The sequence below is a fragment of the Trachemys scripta genome, chromosome 3 (assembly GCF_013100865.1).
Source record: "Trachemys scripta elegans isolate TJP31775 chromosome 3, CAS_Tse_1.0, whole genome shotgun sequence".
In the NCBI taxonomy this organism is placed as follows: domain Eukaryota; kingdom Metazoa; phylum Chordata; order Testudines; family Emydidae; genus Trachemys; species Trachemys scripta.
Window position 1 is genome coordinate 61,547,110 of NC_048300.1, and position 20,510 is coordinate 61,567,619.

The 20,510-nt window shown below is 40.7% G+C and overlaps 1 protein-coding gene across 6 annotated transcripts in view; it reads right to left on the minus strand.

The window, feature by feature from the left end:
• Nucleotides 1-214: 214 nt before the first annotated feature.
• The window catches only part of LTBP1 (latent transforming growth factor beta binding protein 1), a 324,664-nt gene continuing 304,368 nt past the window's right edge, over nucleotides 215-20,510 (minus strand). For all 6 annotated transcript variants that reach the window (XM_034764910.1, XM_034764911.1, XM_034764912.1 and 3 more), the window contains 3 exons: nucleotides 15,272-15,394; nucleotides 9,670-9,819; nucleotides 215-1,255 (listed from right to left, as the gene is read on the minus strand). In XM_034764910.1, the coding sequence (XP_034620801.1) occupies nucleotides 1,086-1,255; nucleotides 9,670-9,819; nucleotides 15,272-15,394 (443 nt within the window). In that variant the 3' untranslated portion in view covers nucleotides 215-1,085. The remainder of the gene's footprint in view (nucleotides 1,256-9,669; nucleotides 9,820-15,271; nucleotides 15,395-20,510) is intronic.

Here is a 20,510-nt window from a genome sequence, read left to right on the forward strand (position 1 = left end):
GAAAAAAATAACACGATGAATCCTTAAAATTAGACTAGTGTAAAATAAATCCAATAGTGTATGAGAATATTGGTTAGTGAGATATACACTGGTACCCTAATTTTGTTGACTCCCTTGTAAAACCTGAGAAAACAAATGCCAATAAAAATCAGTAAATCCATGAAAGAAATAAGATAATCTACAATTAATAAACAGCTTCTTTTCTAAAAAAAGAAAAAGGAAAAAAAGTGATTTTATTGAGTTATAATATACAGCTTTAATATGTTAGGGTAATCATACAAGATCTCTTTTGTGTTCAATGTACATATTACAATACAGACATGAGCTCAAATCTTTTGTTTTAATGTACAAAAGGAATCCAATGGTTGTCCACTAGCAGCTTTGAAACTTGGCAAGAAAGGTTCTAAGGATTTTAAGTGCAGTAAAAGACCATGTAGAATATAAAATGAGTACAAAGGACTTTTCTCCAAGGTGTATAAACATTTGAGAACAAACAGTGCCTGCTCCACAGGACAGACAACTGGCAATTAAAAAAGTCAGTGACCAATGTTCCAGTCCAGAAAAGAACTGGAGGAGCATTACCCTGCATTACAACTTTTATAAAATGGCCTTAAAAATCTGTATAAAAGAATTTGCACTGTTCAGAAAAAGACATTTTGAAGAAAAATGGTAGGAAAGGAACTGCACAATCAAAAAATGAAAAAAAGTAATATAAAATATTTTCACTGCTATTTAAATGCCAATTAAATCAAGCAATAGTAAAAACAAAAAACCCAAAACAACCACTCCCTCTTCTGTTTAAAATAACAGCACTGTTTTGCCCATTTCCAATGAGTTGTACTTATGAACACACTATATACTTGATTTTCTTCCATATAGAGAAATGTGTCCATTTGGTCTGTCATTTCAGTGAAGCTGATGAATATCAACCCATCACATTTCACCTTCAAGAAAACACATTTTAATGCTGTTTTCCATATAGTCATCACTCTAAATTAGGTGCATCCTCAGCTCAAGTTAAATACATTTCTTCCTTTTCTTTATACAGTGCAGAGTATATGGGCTTAGGTTATGTAGATTCTCCTCTACTCCAGTTCACTGTCTATTTCTGAGTTCAGTGGTGTGCAGTAGTTTGGCTTGTCTGAAGGTACATAGCCTGGCAGACACAAACACTTGTACGAACCTTCGGTGTTAATGCACTTGGCGTTCTTGCAGAGAGACATCCTACTGTTCAGTTCATTGCATTCATTCACATCTGCAAAAACAGACACACCAGAACATGTAGATAAAACTACAGTATAACTAAACATGTCAATGTTGCCATTTTCCTCCACAAAGACTATTTCCCCCTGGATGCATTAAATTAACTTCTATCATCATCAATGGTAGAACATGTATAAAAAGTGATAAACTGTGTATTAACTTCAGATTAGGCAGAACTATATTAGGGAGGGTCAAAAGCTTTTTAATGACTACACATTTAATGGAAAAGAAAACAGTGGAGTGGATATAGGGAATCAGTAATGGTTTAAAGAGACTTTCAATGCTAAATCACTAGTTTGAATTCAATCCAGGCTGTTAATAAACAAACAATTATTATTAATACTCACTTCTAAATAGGTTTGGCAGAATTTGATTTTTATTTTTTTCTAATTTCAACAGAAAATATCAATGTTTATTTTAAGCTTTTTTCTATTTTTATCTATATACATTTTCACATTTGCACAAAATTATGGATTTTAAACATTTCAATTTTTATCTGAAAATTTTTGCAGTCAGAGGAAATTTTTTTGGGTGGGGTCAGACAATTGTTTAACGACAGTAGACACAGATTCAAAAAATTAAAGTTTTATAACTGTTAAAAAACTAATTGTCAACATCGCATGTCAAAATATACAAAGTAAACATCCTCAGTCAAACTCTAATAAGTTCTGAAGCAGCATTTTTCTTACTTTGCCTATCTATAAATTTCAATCATTGAAGGAATTTTTTTTTTGTCAGTTTGCATGTGCATGGTGAAATTGATATTTACCAACAAAAAATGAGGAGGCTCTTCGAAGTGTGGTCCTGATCTGTATTCTCCTATGGATTATGCACATGGACCATGTGCCCGAAGTCAGAGAATTTGAAAGTAGTGTCCATTGGTCCATGCATGTGCCCTGACTTTCTTTATGCTTCTATCTGAGGCAATAAAGGGCGGGGCAGACTGACCGCATCTCCAGTTCCTTCTCCACTGTGAATTTGACAGATCTGAAGCAGAGGGGAAAGAGGGTGGGAAGTGGAATACAAATAGGGACCACACATCTCAAAGAACTTCGAGTTACAGGTAAGTAACTTCCTCCTCTTCTTTGAGTCATGGTCCCTACTGTATTTCACTGTGGGTGATTGAAAGTAATACCTGAGTTAGAGGAGGGTACAAGGAGGAGGATGGAAGGGTCATGTGGAGAACTGCTGTGCCAAAGGAGGCATCCACCACTGAGTCCTGCACCAAGGTATAGCGTGTTGCAAATGTGTGGACAGAACTCCACATGGCTGCTCTACATATGTTTATGAAAGACTCATCTTGAAGGGATGCCATGGTCATTGCTTGAGCTCTAATGGAGTGATCCCATACCCCAGTGTGCGTGTGTGTGGGGTGGCACAGTAGGTTCAACAGCTAGTAGCAGAATTTAATGCAGCCGGAAATCTATTTGGAGTTTCTCTGGGTAGAGATGGCCTGTCACCTGATTCTCTCTGTTACTGCAATAAGCAGCGTAAGGGACTTCCTGATTGTTTTTGTTCTTTGCAGGTAAAAGGCCAAAGCTTGTTGGATGTTGAGGGAATGGAGTCTATGTTCTTCTGCAGATGTGTGCAGGTTTTGGGAAGAAAACGGGTAAGTGAATGGATTGGTAAAAATTTCAGGTGTAAGCCTAAGGAGACTTAATTCTTGTGGAATACTGTAAATGGCAGGTCTGCCATTATAGCTTCGAGTTCTTCTTCGCGTGATTGCTCATGTCCATTCCAATAGGTGACTCCCAAGCAAGTTTGACAGAGGAGGGGTCGGAGTTCACCGAGTTGCTGATTGTAGTACAGTAACTCCTCACTTAACATTGTAGTTATGTTCCTGAAAAATGCAACTTTAAGCGGAACGATGTTAAGTGAATCCAATTTCCCCATAAGAATTAATGTAAATGAGGGGATTAGGTTCCAGGGAAATTTTTTTCACCAGACAAAAGACCACACACACACACACACACACACACACACTATAAGTTTTAAACAAACAATTTAATACTGGTACACAATGATGATGATTGTGAAGATTGGTTGAGGTGGAGGAGTCAGAAGGTGGGATATTTCCCTTACTGCTAAATGATGAACTAGCAATTGGCTGAACCCTCAAGGGTTAACTCTCTCATTCTACATTTCCCCTTTAAGTTCACTGCCTTGTTAATTAGATCAGCTTGCTGAGACTGCAGCTGCTGCAAGCTCCCTCCGTCCTGAGCCCTGGTGTGTCCCCCCTGATCTATGGAAGATGGGGTAAGCGGGGTGCAGGAGCAGGGGGGAGGGGGACACCCTGACATTAGCCCCACTCTTCTTTCCCTCCCCCCCCGCACAGCAAGCAGGAGTCTTGGGGAGCAGCTCCAAGACCGAGGGCAGGAGCAGTACATGGCAGTGGGGAGAAGGACGGCTGCAATTGCTAGCCTGCTGGGCAGCTGCTGCACAGGGAACTTAGGGGAGTGGGGAGCTGATAGGGGGAGATGATGGGGGGCTGCCGGTCCACCCTGGTTCCAAGCTCCCACCAGCTAGCTGCAACGAGCTGCTCTTCCTGCAAGCAGTAGACAAAGCAGGCAGCTGCCAAACCATGTTAGAAGGGAGCATTACACAACTTTAAACAAGCATGTTCCCTAATTGATCAGCAACGAAACAACGTTAACTGGGACGATTTTAAGTGAGGAGTTACTGTACTGCCCTGCTGAAGGCTGCATCGTCCCTTACCTGTTGGGTGATAGTATAATGCAACATAAAGGTGTGGATGGAGGACCATGTTGCTGCCTTGCATATGTCTTGGATAGGGACCTGCGCAAGGAATGCGGCAGATGATGCCTGTGCTCTTGTGGAGTGCGCTGTTAACGGTGGGGCTGGACTTTTAGCTAGGCCGTAGCACGTTCTGATGCAGGACATGATCCAGGATGAAATATGCTGGGATGAGACGGGGAGCCCTTTCATCCCCTCGGCGATTGCAATCAAGAACTGTGGTGACTTACGATTTTGTGTAGCACCTGAGGTAGGAGTGGTAGTGGAGGGAAGGCACAGTTGAGTTGGTCTGACCAGGAGAGAAGGAGAGCATTGCCCTAGAGTGGTAACTGAGGGCTCCTCTGGAGCAGTAGTGGCACAGTTGCTGTTTGAGAAGAAAATAGGTTTCTGGCTGGGTTCTCCCATTGTGCTAAAATGTTGAGTAGCAATTTGTTGTGAAGTTCCCACTTGTGGTCGATCACAGAGTGTCTGCTGAGTGAGTTCACGGGCACATTCTGCATTCCTGGATTGTAAGCTGCAGACAGGGTGATCTGATTGTTGATGCACCAGTTCCAGCTATTGACTGTTTCTGTGCATACAGCGGCAGATTTTGTTCTCCCTTGTTTGTTGATGTAGAAACCAGGGATGGTGGTATTTGACATGACCAGGACATGATGAGAGCAAAGGAGTGGAAGAAAAGAATTCACATGTCTTCATTACTGCTCCAAGTTCCAGGATATTGATATGCATCCCGGATTCTCGAGATGTCCATATGGGCCCTCTAGCCTAACAGGGACATGTCAGTGATGATAGTTTTGTCTGGGGAAGAGGGAAGACAGAGGACTCCCACATGTGTGTGATGTGAGTCTGTCCATCATAGAAGGGATGACAGTATCTTGGCTGGGACTGTCAGTATAAGGTTCACAGAGTGACGGTCCGGTGAGTATATAGACTGAATGAAGCCATGTCTGAAGGCAGGGAAGGTGAAGTCTCGCAAAAGGGGTCACATAAGTGCATAAGGCCATGTGGCCAAGTAGAGATTAGCAAGTCTCGGCTAGTACACGAGGGTTGTTCATGATGTGAGCTATGAAGACATTCATTGCCTGAAATCTGTCTGTGCATAGGTATGCCCGTGCTGTGATAGAGTTTAGGGTAGCCCCAATGAAGTGCAATGATTGCTTGCGGTTGAAGATCAACTTTTCAATGTTGACGCTGACTCCCTGTGAAAAAAGGAGGCTGAGTAACATAGAGGTCAACTCATGGGCTTCCTGGCACCTATGGGCCAGTTGTTGAGGTATGGAAAAACAAGGAGACCATAATACCTGATGTGAGCTGCTACTACAGAAAATACTTTGGTGAAAACTCTGGGAGAGGTACCTATCCTGAAGAGTAGTACTCTATATTGGAAATGGTTGGAGCCCACCATAAATCTGAGAAAACGTCTGTGAGCAGAGACGTGGAAGTAAGTAATATCAACGTGGAAGTAAGCGTCCTTTATACTGAGAGCCATAAACTACATGCCTTTTTCTAAGGATGGAATTATCGCTGCCAATGTGGCCATGCGAAACTTGAGTTTGCAGATGAAATGGCGGAGGTGGCAGAGGTTGAGGACTGGTCTTCAGCTGCCTTTCTTTTTGGATATCAGAACATAAGTTGAGTAGAACCCTGTTCCTTGATATTTGAGAGGAAGGTGTTCTACTGCTCCTTGTGGTAAATAAGGAGTTCACCTCTTGGGCAAGAATACTGTTGTGAGAATGATCCCTGAAAGGAGACAGTGGGGGTCTTGGAGGAGGTAGCATTGCAAACTTGATGGTATAGCCATGGTGGATGACATTCAGCACCTATTTGTCCATTGTTATCATGCTTCAAGCATGGAAAAAGAATGCTATATGACCCCCAAAAGGAGTTGAAGGTCATGAGGCATTAGGTTCAGCAGGTGGTGGTTCTTAAGCTCATGTAAAAAGTATCTGATGGCTTGTGGTTGGGTTTGAGATGTTGAAGCCTGAGAGGAGGGCCCAGGGCGAGAACTTTGGACCTTTTGTCATTTGCGTGGAAGTTCATAGGGTCTCTGCTGCTAAAATTGTGGAGACCTGTACCTCTGTTTGGACAACGGAAAGTGGAACTTTCATTTTGGGGCAGGAGTGTAGATGCCCAATGAGTGAAAGGTGGCCTTGGAGGCTTTTAGTGTATACAAAGATTCATCTGTCTTCTGTTTGAAGAGATGGGATTCGTCAAAACCAGAAACATGAAGCCAAGACACTCTATGCATCACAATAGCCATAGCGATGGCCCTGGAGTAAGTATCAGCCATGTCCACTGCGGATTGGAGGGCAGTTCTGGCTAAGAGTTTCCCTTCCTTGACCAGGGCCTGAAAGCAGGCACAATCTGACGGGAGACTATTAGCAAATTCCTTGAATTCAGCAAAATTCAGGAAGTCATAAGTAGACAACAATGCTTGATAACTGGCTATCTTGAATTGTAAATTGGAAAAAGAGAAGACTTTTCCTTTCCCCAAGTATATCTAAATGCTTTCCTTCCTTGTCCACAGGTGTGGCTCAAAGGTGTTGTTGTTTAGCCCTCTTTACAGCAACCTGACCTACCAGTGAATTTGGAGCTGAGTGAGAGAAGAGGAATTCTGAGCCTTTGGCTGGGATGTAGTAGTGTCTCTCCGCTCTTTTAGGGGTGGTGGGAGATGTGGCAGGGGTGTGCCATGCTGTCCTGGATGGCTCCAGTATGGCTTTGTCGATCAGCGGTATTGTTCTTGTCAGTCCCAAAGTGTGAAGAATGTCCAGAAGCTTATGCTGTGAGTCTTGGATCTCTTCCAGCTGGATTTGGAGTTTCCACTCAACTCTCTGTAAAAGGTCTTGAAACTGTCTGAAGTCATCCATTGGGGAAGGGGATGACGCAGTCACAGTTTTGTCCAGCTATGAGGATGGGAATCTAGCTGGATCAGGTTGGACCGCTGGTGTATAACACATGTGAGGAGGGTGATAGACCCAATATTGTAGGCATATCCTGTGGCGGAGATATGAGTTCTCTGGAAGTGGAGGGACCCTATGGAGGAGGAGACTCTGGATTCGGTAAGGCAAAGACATCTTGGGGTGCAGCCATGGATCTGGATCTCCCTGGTATAAGGAGTACTCTCTCTTTTCTGGTCGCCAGTACCGTTGCTGAAGTCTTCCTGGTGTGGGAGCATCTTGCGTCTTGTGAGGTGCCGGAGATGGTGGTACTAATGGTTTGCTGCCTGGAAGGAACCATTGAATCCCATTGTTTATGGGTCTTCTTCTCATGCCTGTGGGACTTAGAACGTGCTACATCCCCTTGGGCCGAGCTAGTGGAGGGAATGTTCAGTTCCTTGGACTTGGAGGAAGACTTAGGGGAGTGCTTGCTAATCTCCTGAGTAGGCCCCGTCATGGGTCTGTGGGGGCGGTTCTGCTGGCACCAGAGTTTGATGCAGAAGCACATGGCACACTCCTCGCTGAATCAGGCTGACATACAGATAGGGTTCCCTGGCCTGGGTCCAAATGAGGTCTCAGGACCATCTCCATGACATACTTCCAGAGAACAAGTACTCAGCCTTCTCAGAGATGGCTGGGGAAGGACCGGCAAATACTGCACTTAGCCGGCATGCGAGTTTCTCCCAGGCAGTAAAGGCAGTGTTGGTGGTTGTCGGTGACTGAGAAGGATTGTGAGCAAGAGGCACAGAGTTTGAAGCCCAGAGTTCTAGGAGTAGTCTAGTACTTGAACAGGAGTTACGAGGTAGGAGGACAGATGGTGAAAATCACCGAAGTCTATTCTAATCTAACTGTTAAAACTAGTAACTACTAAAACTAAGAAACAAATAAAATTAGAAAAAGTACGGCTAAAACTGATAAAACTATTTACAACTGTAATTATTAGAACTGCGTCAGAGACAACGGCACTGAAGGTTCCAAACCAGACTATGCAGTGGTGAGAAGGAATTGGAGATGTGGTCGGTCTGCCCTGCTCTTTATCGCCTCGGATGGAAGCACAAGACAAGTCAGGGCACATGCACAGATTAATGAACACTACTTTCAAATTCTCCAACTCCAAGAGCATGGTGTGCATGCATAACCCACAGTGGAATACGATAGGGACCTTCACTTGAGGAAGAACTAGTCCTTTGAAGCTTTCTCATAAAGTGCCATCCAGTGACTGTTCAGTGGTCTACGTGAAATGAATTGTTGATCTCAGTTCTTGGTGTAATACAATTCTTACATAGCCATATTAAAAAAGAAAACAAATACAACTAGCATTAGTTGGCAGTCTTAGCAGAGAGGCCAGTGACTAATAGTTGTGAAGAGAAATCTACCTCACTCTTCCAGCAAATCTCTATAGCACTGGACTGAGATGCAGCAGGGCTATGCCTTCATTGCCCAAAAAGATGGTTGTTTTTTTGCGTAGTAACTATCTTGCTGTAAAATCCTATTCGAGACATGGTGCGAGTAGTTTTTACTGCAATGCAGTTAGACAAAATCAACAGTATACTCCATCACCTGTGGTTGACCTCAGCTAGCTACTTTGCAGTAACAACCACAGACCCTTCGCCTTCACTATATTTTACAGAGATATAGCTAATATACATTAGTTATCTCATTGCAAAACCTTTTTTGGCAGTGAAGACAGTCATTAGGGAAGATCAGTGTTAAGAAGCGTATGGTGCTGCTACTAGAGTTGCATCTGTTCTGCAGATAATAAGAGTATGTCAGTCTCCAGTGCTCTCAGTTCAGTTCTTTACATGAATAATAAATTCACTTAAAAACAACTTGGGGAAACAAGGACAGAAAATACGTGTGAATATATATACATGTATATGGGAAAACATATGATACAGCTAGATAAGGGATGACATTTCCCAAAGTAACTTAGGGCGAAATTTTGAAGATATTTAGGTGCCTAAAGATTCAGATAGGTGCCTAGTGAAATTCTCACAAGCACTTAGGTGCCTAACTCCCATTGATTGACCTCTCGAGGTCCCTTCCAATTCTATGGTTTCAAAGGGAGTTAGACACATGGGTACTTCTGAATATCCCACTAGGCACCTATCTGAACCTGTAGGTGCTTAAATACCTTTAAAAATCTGGCCCTAAGTAACTTTTGAAAATGGGACTTAGGCTCCTAACTCTCTTTAGATACTTTTGAAAATTTTAACCAAAGCTTGTTCTGCATTTTAATGTATTACATTTTATTGATGTGAGTTATTACTGAGCGTCTTATTAATTAATAGTACCTTTACCATACTAGTTCGCTTAGCATTGAAATTGACACAGGCACGCTAACATACTTTTTATAACTATTATGAATAGTATGTTTCCCTAGCTAATTATTATTAGTATACACTTCACAATCCCATTTTTCTCATGGATACCTCGGACAACTGTTCACTGATATTCAAATGATCTAGGAATTCAGAGATGGCTGCTCAAGTGAAAACTGACTTTCAATACATCATATATAGATTTAGAATATTTAATATAATTCAGATGATCATTTGTCAGAAAGGTTTTGCTCCTGCAAACTCTTACAGCAAATGAGTAACTTTACTCACATAAGTAGTTCCACTGAAGTCAAGTGAATGGGTTTGCTTGTGTGAGTAAATCTGCTAAAATACAAAAAATGAATTGTATGTAAAATATTGCATTGTAATCTCACCAACACAAGTCATTTTGGCCATGTCCAAGTGGTAGCCATCAAAGCAATCACAAGTATAGCCTTCCTGGACTCTCACACACCGGCCATTTTCACATCCATTCAGAATGCCACATTCCTCTGCTTGTAACTCCTCAAAGCTGTTCAGAAAACCTAGGTGGAGAAAGTATTGCAAACAAATAAGTTAGAGAGATGCTGAATCTTTTTTTTTTTTTTTTTTTTACAAATGTATTGTGAGACTCTTTAATTGTCCCAGGGGTTTACTGGGATGTGACTCAACATTGTAGAAAATATGTCAGCTTTAGCAGATCTGCTCCATCTGGAATTTTTAATGTACTAATAAAATACAGTTATATTTTAAGATGGAAAAAAATGGCTGTTTTGAAATGTGTTTAACTAATGTTAAAAGCTTTGATCCATTTTTAACAGAGACATATTTTGATAAATTATCTCTGATAAAATATTACTTTGTAATAAAATCTTGTAAAATCAGACTTTATAATAGTTTATAGTGTTGATGTAGAAGTATTTTAGGGTAATTTGAAAAATAATTATAAAAAGCTCTTCTAAATATTACTATAAAAAGGGGAGGGAAGAAGTTATATTGTAATTACGCTAGATCAGAGGTGGGCAAACTATGGCCTGGGAGCCGCATCCGACCCTTCAGACATTTTAATCCAGCCCTTGAGCTCCTGCCAGGGAAGCAAGTCCCTATGCGTAGGGACAGCCAGGGGGCTCTGCACGCTGCCCCCGCCGCAAGCGCTGCCCCTGCAGCTCCCATTGGCCAGCAAATGGGGCCAATGGGAGCTGCAAAGGTGGTGCCTGCAGACAGGGCAGTATGCAGAGCTGCCTGGCCGCACCTCCATGTAGGAGCCGGAGGGGGGACATACTGCTGCTTCCGGGAGCTGCTTGAGGTAAGCACTGCCTGGAGCCTCCACTCCTCACCCCCTCCCACGCCCCAACCCTCTGCCCCAGCCCTCATCCCTCTCCCGACCTCCGAACCCCTCGGTCCCACCCTCCTGCACCCCAGAGCCGCACCCCCAGCCGGAGCCCTCATCACCCCCACCTACACCCCTGCCCCAGCCTGGAAACCCCTCCCACACCCTGAACTCCTCATTCCTGGCCCCACCCCAGAACCCACACCCCCAGCCAGAGCCCTCACCCCCACCCCAATCCCCAATTTCATGAGCATTCATGGTCACCATATAATTTCCATATCCTTGGGCCAAAAAGTTTGCCCACCCCTGCTCTAGATGAAACATGCAAAAAAATATTAGTCCCAACTGCCTTGAGTGAAGTAAGAGGAAATTAGACTACTAGCCTATTGTAGTTTTGGCTAATAACTCTTTAGGAGTCACTCAGATACTTGGATGATGGGCACTGATATAACTACTTTACTGTGTCTTGTCATAATCCTAGGTAGTGAGCTCTCTAGGATAGGGACTGTCTTTGTTTTACTAGTTCATACAATGCCTGTTATAATGAAATCTTGAGCCCTGCTTTAGGGTCTCTAGACAATAACATAATAATAATAGGGGAAGAATGCATATATTTTAAAACTTACTCAAAAATTTTAAATGCTCACTGAATTTCAGTAAGATTAACGTGCTCATCTAAATACCAACCAGTTAACATTATACAACAGTCTTACTATCTTTCCATTCTTAGAAGCAGTAAATCAAACAGAACTGTAGATGGCAGCCAACCACATCAAAAAGAATACTTGAGAAAAAGTCCACAGCATTTAATATCATCCCTCCTGATCCAGTTTAAATAATACACTGGGGTTTGGTTTTTTGTGCGGTCTTGGTGTGTGCATGGCAGGGAAGGCATAGAGGGGGTTTTCTACTGACATTTAATTCACACATTAACTCCACAAACAGACCATTGGTATATCTAAAACCTGTTCATATATTTTGAATCATTTTTAACAGATATTTGGTATGTATAATACACCTCAACTATATGTTCTATTAATCTCTTCCTCTCTTCTACAGTTCTTCCCTTCCATCTGCCTTTTCACATTTTCCCTTATTAGTCCAGGCCCCTCGCATTCTTTCCCTCATCTCACATTTTCTCTATCCAGGCCCTACCTTTCTAATTGTACCCTCTCTGTCCTCATCCATATGCCATCTATTTGCACAAATCTAGGGCATCCAGCACTGGCTTTTCAAGGTTGTCTGGATACTTCACAGGTTCATATCCACTTGTGGCCAAAATGCGCTCAGTTTGGGATAAGGTTGATTTGTGGAACAGATCAACATAACAAAAATGGTGCCACATACCATGGAGACTTAGAAATGAACTTGAACATATATTTACTTTGTTGAATACACACCTTCACATATAGTAGGGATCATTACAAAGTTTCCTATTAATATAGTAAACAGCAGTAAGCTACAGATATACAATAATGTATTGAGTAGATTATTTTGGTTTACTACAAGATAGCAGGAAACTTTTCAACAACCTCTATTATATTTTAATCCATTTACAGTGGCTTCTTTATATTGCAGGCATTTGCTGGGCCATCATATAGACGACTAATTATGAAAAACAAGCACTGTCAAGCAGGGAAAAGGTGGTGCTCTTGAACAAATTCTTTACAAATGAAAGACATCATCTGTTCTCCACTGTGCTCACATATAGCATGCTGAAATTTTTCATCAGCTGAAACTGGTTAAACAAGATTGTTTGCACTATAATCCATACTGCACATGTCTATTTTCAAACTTGCTTGCAACAAGTAACAAATATTTGTTTGCAGTTCTAAGAGAATCTGATGGTAATAAAATTGAAAAATATTTAATTGGCATGTCAAGATCTGTACTGTAAGTCTTTCAGGGCAAGAACTGTCTCTTTTCTGGGATTGTATTGCACCTAGCACAAGGGGATCTCAATCCCAATTGGGATCTCTGAGTACTACCATATAATAAATATTTATTATTACAATTATCATTATTAACAACAATACAACTGGCTAAAATGTCCAAAAGGATCAAAACTTTGGGTATTTGCCAAGGCATATACAGCATTTGCTCAAGCAGCTGCCCAGGATAGGGTTACACAGATGTGTTCTGGGTTATATTCTGTGTTCATTGGCATTATTGTTTCTGATTTAGTGGCAGGATGCTAGAGAGATCTTAGCTCTGATATCTCTTCAATATCTCCTAGGGTTACACACAGTTCTCTAATCACTTATTAATGGAAAGTCTTTTATCATTGCTTATAATTTGAGGAAGTACTTTTTTTACACCCATTTATAATTTGGAAATTGGAATAGAAAGCATGTCTCCCACTCTATTTCTCTTTCATCATATTAGGGACACTATCATCTCTTTCTGGGGTTTTCATTGTGCTTTGATAATTTTCATCAGTGTTAGAAGTCAATATTGTTTAGCTTTGTACAACTCTGCATAAAGTCTGCTAGGTTTGTTAGGTATTAAACAGAGATGAACCCTGGTTTCTGTAGACTATATTTAATAGAATCATCGAAATGTAGGACTGGAAGAGACCTCAATAGGTCATCTAGTCCAGTCCCCTGTACTGTGGCATGACTAAGTATTATCTAGAGACCATCCCTGACAGGTGTTTGTCTAACCTGTTCTTAAAAATTTCCAGTGATAGAGATTCCACAACCTCCGTAGGCAATTTGTTCCGGATCTTAACTACCCTTAGAGTTGAAGTTTTTCCTAATGTCCAACATAGATCTTGCTTGCTGTAATTTAAGCCCATTTCTTCTTTACCTGTCCTCAGTGGATAAGGAGACCAATCTCCTACCCTCTTCTTTATTACAACCTTTGCTGTACTTGAAGACTGTTATCATGTCGCCTCAGTCTTCTCTTCTCCAGACTAAACAGATCCATTTTTTTCAGTCTTTCCTCATAGGTTATGTTTTCAAGACCTTTAATCATTTTTGATTTTCTGATTAACCATTTTGCTTTCCTCTGGACTTCCTCCAATTTGTTCACATCTTTCCTGAAGTGTGGTGCCCAGAACTGGACATAATACTCCAGCTGAGGCCTTATCAGTGCTGAGTAGAGTGGAAGTATTACATCTCGTATCTTGCTTACAACACTCTTGCTAATACATTCCAGAATGGTGTTTGTTTTCTTTGCAACAGTATTACATTGTTGACTCACATTTAGTTTGTGACCTACTATATCCCCCACATCCTTTTCTGCAGAACTCCTTTGTAGGCAGTCATTTCCTATTTTGTATTTGTGGAACTGATTATTCCTTCCTAAGTTTAGTGCTTTACATTTGTCCTTATTGAATTTCATTCTACTAGTACTTGTGCAATTAGTGGAAGGGAATACATCTCAAACTTCTGCTACTCACTGTAGTCCTCTGGCCCTGTTCAAAGCTATCATTTTGATTTCTTTTAGCGTTATTTCTTTTAACTTATTAATTCATTTTAATGGGACATGTTGGGTGAGAGAGAAGTGGTACCTGCATGCTATACGTACAAGGCAGTTGGGATTGCCTGTCCCTTTTGTAACCACCATTTTGTTTCTAACATAAGACTGAAGAAATATGCTGGACCAAATTCAGCTCTGGTATAAGGGTGTAAGCTGAATTCAAGGCAGTCCAAGTAATCTAGGTCAGCGGTTCTCAAACTGTGGGTTGGGATCCCAAAGTGGGTCGCAACCCCATTTTAATGGAGTCAGCAGTGCTGGCTTAGACTTGCTGGAGTCCAGGGCCGAAGCCCAAGTCCCACCGCCCAGGGCCAAAGCCCAAGCCTCAGGGCTCAGATTATAGGCCACCTGCCTGGGGCTGAAGCCCTTGGTCTTCAGCTTTGGCACCCCCGGGGCGGCAGAGCTTGAGTGGACTCAAACTTCAGTCCCCCCTCCTGGGGTCATGTAGTAATTTTTGATGTCAGAAGGGCGTTGCACTGCAATGAAGTTTGAGAACCCCTGGCCTAGGTCCTGATCAAAGAGATTTCCATTGACTTCAAAGCGAGATGGATCAGGGTCTTATTCAATAAAAAACCCATGTATTTTTCAAGCATAAATTTAGAACCCTACTTCTATAAGATTCTGTAGCAAGATCTTTGCTTTCCCCATGACCTATTCATTTATGTGTGCATTGGCATTCCAACTAAAGCCTGTGCAAATCATACTCAGTGGTCATGCTAAGCTAGGCAATTTTTTTGGAGTAAGACCATCATGCACACACTACACCTCCCCCACATAAGTTCTGCTGGAAAATCATGGAAAGCTGGCATGAAGAATTAAAAAAAAAAAATTAATATACCCCAAAGGAGTTTGAGTCGCATGCTCCAAAGAAAAATTAATTTGTGAGAAGGAAAACTGGCTTTTTTTGACCTTTAGCTGTAAATCTGTTGGTAAATATAAATTAAGTATACCTGGCACACATTATTTCACTATATTAAACAAAATAATATTGTACTTTGGGCCCAAATGGGCTCTCATACAACTCTGGCGCTGGAACCTGAACATTGGACAAAGTTAATGTAATAGGAACATAAATAAATAGGTCACATTACTCAGAAGCAAACAGATGAATGAAGCCAACTACAGGGAAGTAATCCAAGTTATAATCCTGCTTTCAAGAATTTTACATAACAGTGATATTTACTTACGGTCTTCAACAAAGAACGGATCAGTTTCTGGGGTAAAGCGTTCCTCAAAGTCAACCAAAGCATCTTGTCCATATGGTCGTCGAGATCCTGGAACTGGAACATTGCACAGCTGGGCATAATCCTCTGAGGAGGAGAAAGCAAAATAGGACATACAACTAAGCACACTTGTAACAAAGGCCACATTACAGCAATGCCTGTCAGCTGGAAATAAATGTCTTTCCTAGAAACAGCATAAAACTGAAGCTTCTACAAATTGTTCTCTCTCCTTCAAGAACAATGTTATTAAAATGTAATGGGCCAAATTAATCCCTTTTGTGACTTCGGTTGTTTTACACCGAAGGAATGGATTTGAATTAACAACTGTACAAAAAATTAAGGGCCAGATTTTCGCAGTCCTTCAAAGGAGGAGGGGATGAAAAGGCACAAGCAGCTTACCACACTCCCACTGCACAAGGGCCAGCTGCAATTATAGTTTTTGTATCCCTTGACTGCAAAGACTACTTCAGGCCAGAACAGGTGTTGGAATTAGCCACCCAAAACGAGGCAAAGAGGGTGAGGAGAGAGTGGGTCCATGCCTGTCCCACACACACTGCACTGGCCAACAGAGCTGGGCCAGTGTAGGTAGAGAATACTTTGCATCCTTCCATCATAGCCATTTCTCATTGTCCCACGATGCGGGCCATGTCCTAAAACCAGAGAGCCCAAATATCAGTTCCTCCCAAGCTGTGCTTGGCTAAGGCACTGAAAAGGCAGAGGGGTCTTGGGAAAGTAACTTTATGCTACCGTAACTGCATACAGAGTGTGGCTCTTTGTCCTCTGCTAGTGGCTGGACCACATGTTTTATGATTCTGCCACTAGCTCTAAGTTAATAAACAGACCTGGATCTTTTAGCTAAGGTAGTAGAAGCTTTTCTGTTTCGGTTCAGATGTCCCAGATTTGATCCCACTGCTGATGACCCCCTCACTCCAGGAGGATTGCATTACATCACCAGCCTGTCCCACACTGTAAGTTAGATCAGCCTCAGTGCTGTACTTGAACTATTATTACATATTGCAATGAACTATATACAAGACAGATGCTTTGGAATAAAAATCTCATTGTCAAATGGGTCTATAGCCACTTCCTGACTACTGCTGCAGACATTTTAGCATCAAAGCAACACTTCCCATACAGAATAACTGGTTTTCAGATCACCTATAACAGGAAAAGTACGAAGGAAAAAAACTCAGGCATTGGTGTGATGGCCATAGAACCGGCAAGCTCTCACTATGTAGAACTATTCCAGATAGTAAATGGCTCCATAAACTCAGACTGTCTTCACTTAAGCCCAGAAGCCAGAACCATTCATTGGGTGGAGTTGTCATCTTTTTCACAGAGAAAATCACGTGCATGTGGCTATCAAGAACAACACATTGCTCATAGGACCAGAAACACAACACCCTCCCTTCTAAGAATCCAGCCTATTCATAAAAAAGTAATGGAAGCTTAAATGGCAGCCGGAGCTACCAACCTCTGACAGTGATTCTCTGGCCTTCCTATCTGTCTTAGGGTTTTGTATACAGCCTATCATTGTATCTAAGTACTTAGATATATAGATATTTTCTGGATGATACAAGAGTAGACAGAACCTGAGACCCCTCTGAACAGAGATTATCAACATCTCCCTTGACAAAGGGAATTTATTACCTACCCTAATAAAGGGAGGGATAACTCAGTGGTTTGAGCACTGGCCTGCTAAACCCAGGGTTGTGAGTTCAATCCTTGAGGGGGCCATTTGGGGATCGGGGGCAAAATCAGTACTTAGTCCTGCTAGTGAAGGCAGGGGGCTGGACTTGATGACCTTTCAAGGTCCCTTCCAGTTCTAGGAGATGGGATATTTCCATTAATTATTATTTTAAACATTCATAATTCTGACCAGAACAAAAGAAACCAATCACTCAGTTCTAGTGACCTTGCAAACTACCTCCCTGCATCATCAGCCTACGCATGGAGGAGGCAGGGAGCGTAAATGGGGAGCAAGCTCTGTGGGCCTGCCATTTCCCTCATGCACAGATGAGAGGGTGGAGAGGATTGGGAATTAGGCAGAGCTTTGACTCTGGCCCCTGGGCAAAACAGGTTAGCCATGGAGGAGGGAAAAGTAGTGTGCTGAAGATACGGGCCAGCAGCAGAATACTTCTCTGTGGATCAAGGGTGGGAGCCAGAAAGGGATTGTGACTTGGAGTCACAGTTCTTTCCATGGGCTGCTCGCCACAGTGCAACTATGTGCTGGCCCTAACTCAGGACAAGAGGCAAAGTCTCAGGGCCACATCCTCAGCTGGTGTAAATTGTAGAACTCCACTGGGTCATTGTGGTAGATAGAAAGTTAAGACCACAAAAATAAACCAAGCATTTTGTTCACAAACAATTTAAGGCAGTGTTTGTTTAGAAGAGGTAGAGGATTAGATTAACAACTAGGATTGTCAGAACTGAGATTTGTATGAAGAAGATTGTTTTTTAATTGTTTGCATTTTTTGCCTCGATTTAGCCAATGCTATCATGCCTTCACTTTCTGAACCACCAAAATAATATATTTAAAATAAAATAGAGAAAGAGATAACAACAAAGAAAGATGTATCTATCAGGAAAGGGACTTAGTGCACTTTTCTGGATATCATGTTAAAACGTCTATGTATAATCTTGCCTCATAGCAAGTGTGTCCAACGTGCCTTACAAATCTTCGCATAGAATGTGTTTACCATGAATATTAAACATATGAAGAAAACATTTTAAACAGCAAGAATATTCAATACAAAGAAAAACTGGAAGGAATGCAACTGAACACTACCCAAAGTACAAACGGCTGTCATAATTTAGCTTAAAAATGAACAGGAACATTGGTATTATCCCATGCGTAATAATTCTTGAAATGTTTAGAGATTTCAAGAGTTGAGGTAATTTTCTTTTCGCAGAATTTTCTTTATACATTTGTTTTAAATCTAAAACCAATGAATGTTAAATACTACATATTTCAGAACTAGGCAACTGTAATGACTGATTTTTTTTTTTCCAACCTAAAAAACCATGATCTCACACTGATCTAAACCAAGAATAACTCCCCTGAAATCAGCGGAGTTAGAATGTTACAAAACTCATGCAAGTGGATCACTTGCCATTTTAAGAGCTCTCTTTCTTGGGAAGGGGTTTTTAACATTGTTAACTTCCATTAACTTTAATGGGAGCAGAGTTAGGCTGATGCTCAGCCCTTTTGGAAATCATGACCATTATATACAATGTAACCCTAGCACTGAGAATTTTCTTGACCCATGTTGTGGGTATTTGTGCATCTATTTCATAATTGGGACAGGTTCTAATTCCACTATATACAATACATTTTTAAAATATTCTAATTGAAAAAAAAGTAGAAACCACCGACCAGTAGCCAGACAGTCTGGAGTTCCTGCTGTTTCTGCCATTGCAAAATACATTAGTATACAGTGCCAGGAAATCTCAACTCTCCAGGTTTAAAGCATTTGTAGGAGAGTCTGCAACGGTAACATAACATCATGGTATTTGGGCCTGTGAGAATAAATATTCCAGTACAATTTGCTAAAAAGTAAACATGCAACCCTCCTAAATGTGTGACACCCATTATTATTATTAACATACTGTGCACTAGTGTTGAAAATGTACTTATCTTTGATTTTAATTATGTACATAATGCAATGTATGACACAAATGATACAAAATGCTTTCTTTGGAGACCTCCCTTGAGTTGATGCACCAATGCACGATTCTACCCATTTTACTGTAAATATAACAGTAAGTCTACTTAAATGAGTTACTGTGCTGTAGTTTTTCTGAGCAGAGAGAACAGATATCTCCATTGCAATGCATTGGCTCATGCAACTACATGTAATAACCGTTAGCGGTATCAATATATCTGTCCATAAAATACTACACTTCAGTTTTCTTTATATTTTTAGACCCCTATGTGTCATCTTATAGTCATGTAAAAATTGTATATGCAACACAGAGATGGAACTAGTTGATACAGATTACCTGGATAATTTGAAGTCTCAGACAGTATTTTATATTGCATATCTGTCAATACAAAATGCACACAGTTTATTATCTAATCTACTGCAAATTTTGATAATGGGAACTTTTTCTCTGTCGCACTGAGCCTTCCTTGACACAACTAAGTTTTGAATGTCTTCATTGCTAGCTCTTGTACAACAGTTACAAATAAATTAATGGTTAATAAATGTTATAAGCATGTTACAGACACGAGTAGGATGTGTTTTATAAATAGTTATGAGCACACTAGTAGGAGTTGTTATAGACGGTAATAAACCATGGTTATACAGAACCTGTTGGCCTCTATAACAATTGATTAATCATTTATTAAAAACATCTATTCATCTTTTATTAATACTTTATAAACAATTTATAAATGTATCTTTCAAGTGAAGTGTGACCTAATATATTCTGACAAAGTCACTTAGGAAATTTCAATTAAACACTTGTTTGGTGCATAGCTGTGACAGATTTGGAGTTGCCGGTATTAATCTATGAATTAGGGCTGTTAATCACAATTAACTCAAGCAGTTAATGCAAAACAAATTAACTAGATTAAAAAAATTTGTCATGATTAAATCACAGTTTTAATCGCACTGCTAGACAGTAAAGACATTGCACTACAGTACTTGTATGAGGTGAATTGAAAAATACTATTTCTTTTGTTTTATCATTCTTACAGTGCAAATATTTGTAATCAAAATAATAATATAAAATGAGCACTATACACTGTGTTCTGTGTTGTAATTGATATATGTTTGAAAATGTAGAAAAACATCCAAAAATATTTAAATAAATTATATTCTATTATTAACAGTGTGATTAAAACTGCGATTAATCACTCTTTTTAAATCTCATGATTAAATCGCTATTAATTTTTAATAGTCTGACAGCCCTACTATGAATAATATATACGTTATGTGTTTTTCTGAGTACTTTAAAGATTTTTATTGTATGCCTATATTAGGTGAATTCAATAGCCCGGTGGTCAGGAAGCTTACCCAGAAAGAAGGACAATAGCCCAGATAATAGCTCTTCAGTAAACATCCAGGAGTATTAACTATGATATGCTACCTCCCTCCCTGTGGTGGGCTTGCCTGATTGTCTTTGCCAGAACTGAATTACCCCTCCCACCCAATGAAGGGAGGGCAGATCAAAATCTGAGAGGGATTAAAAGAGAGAC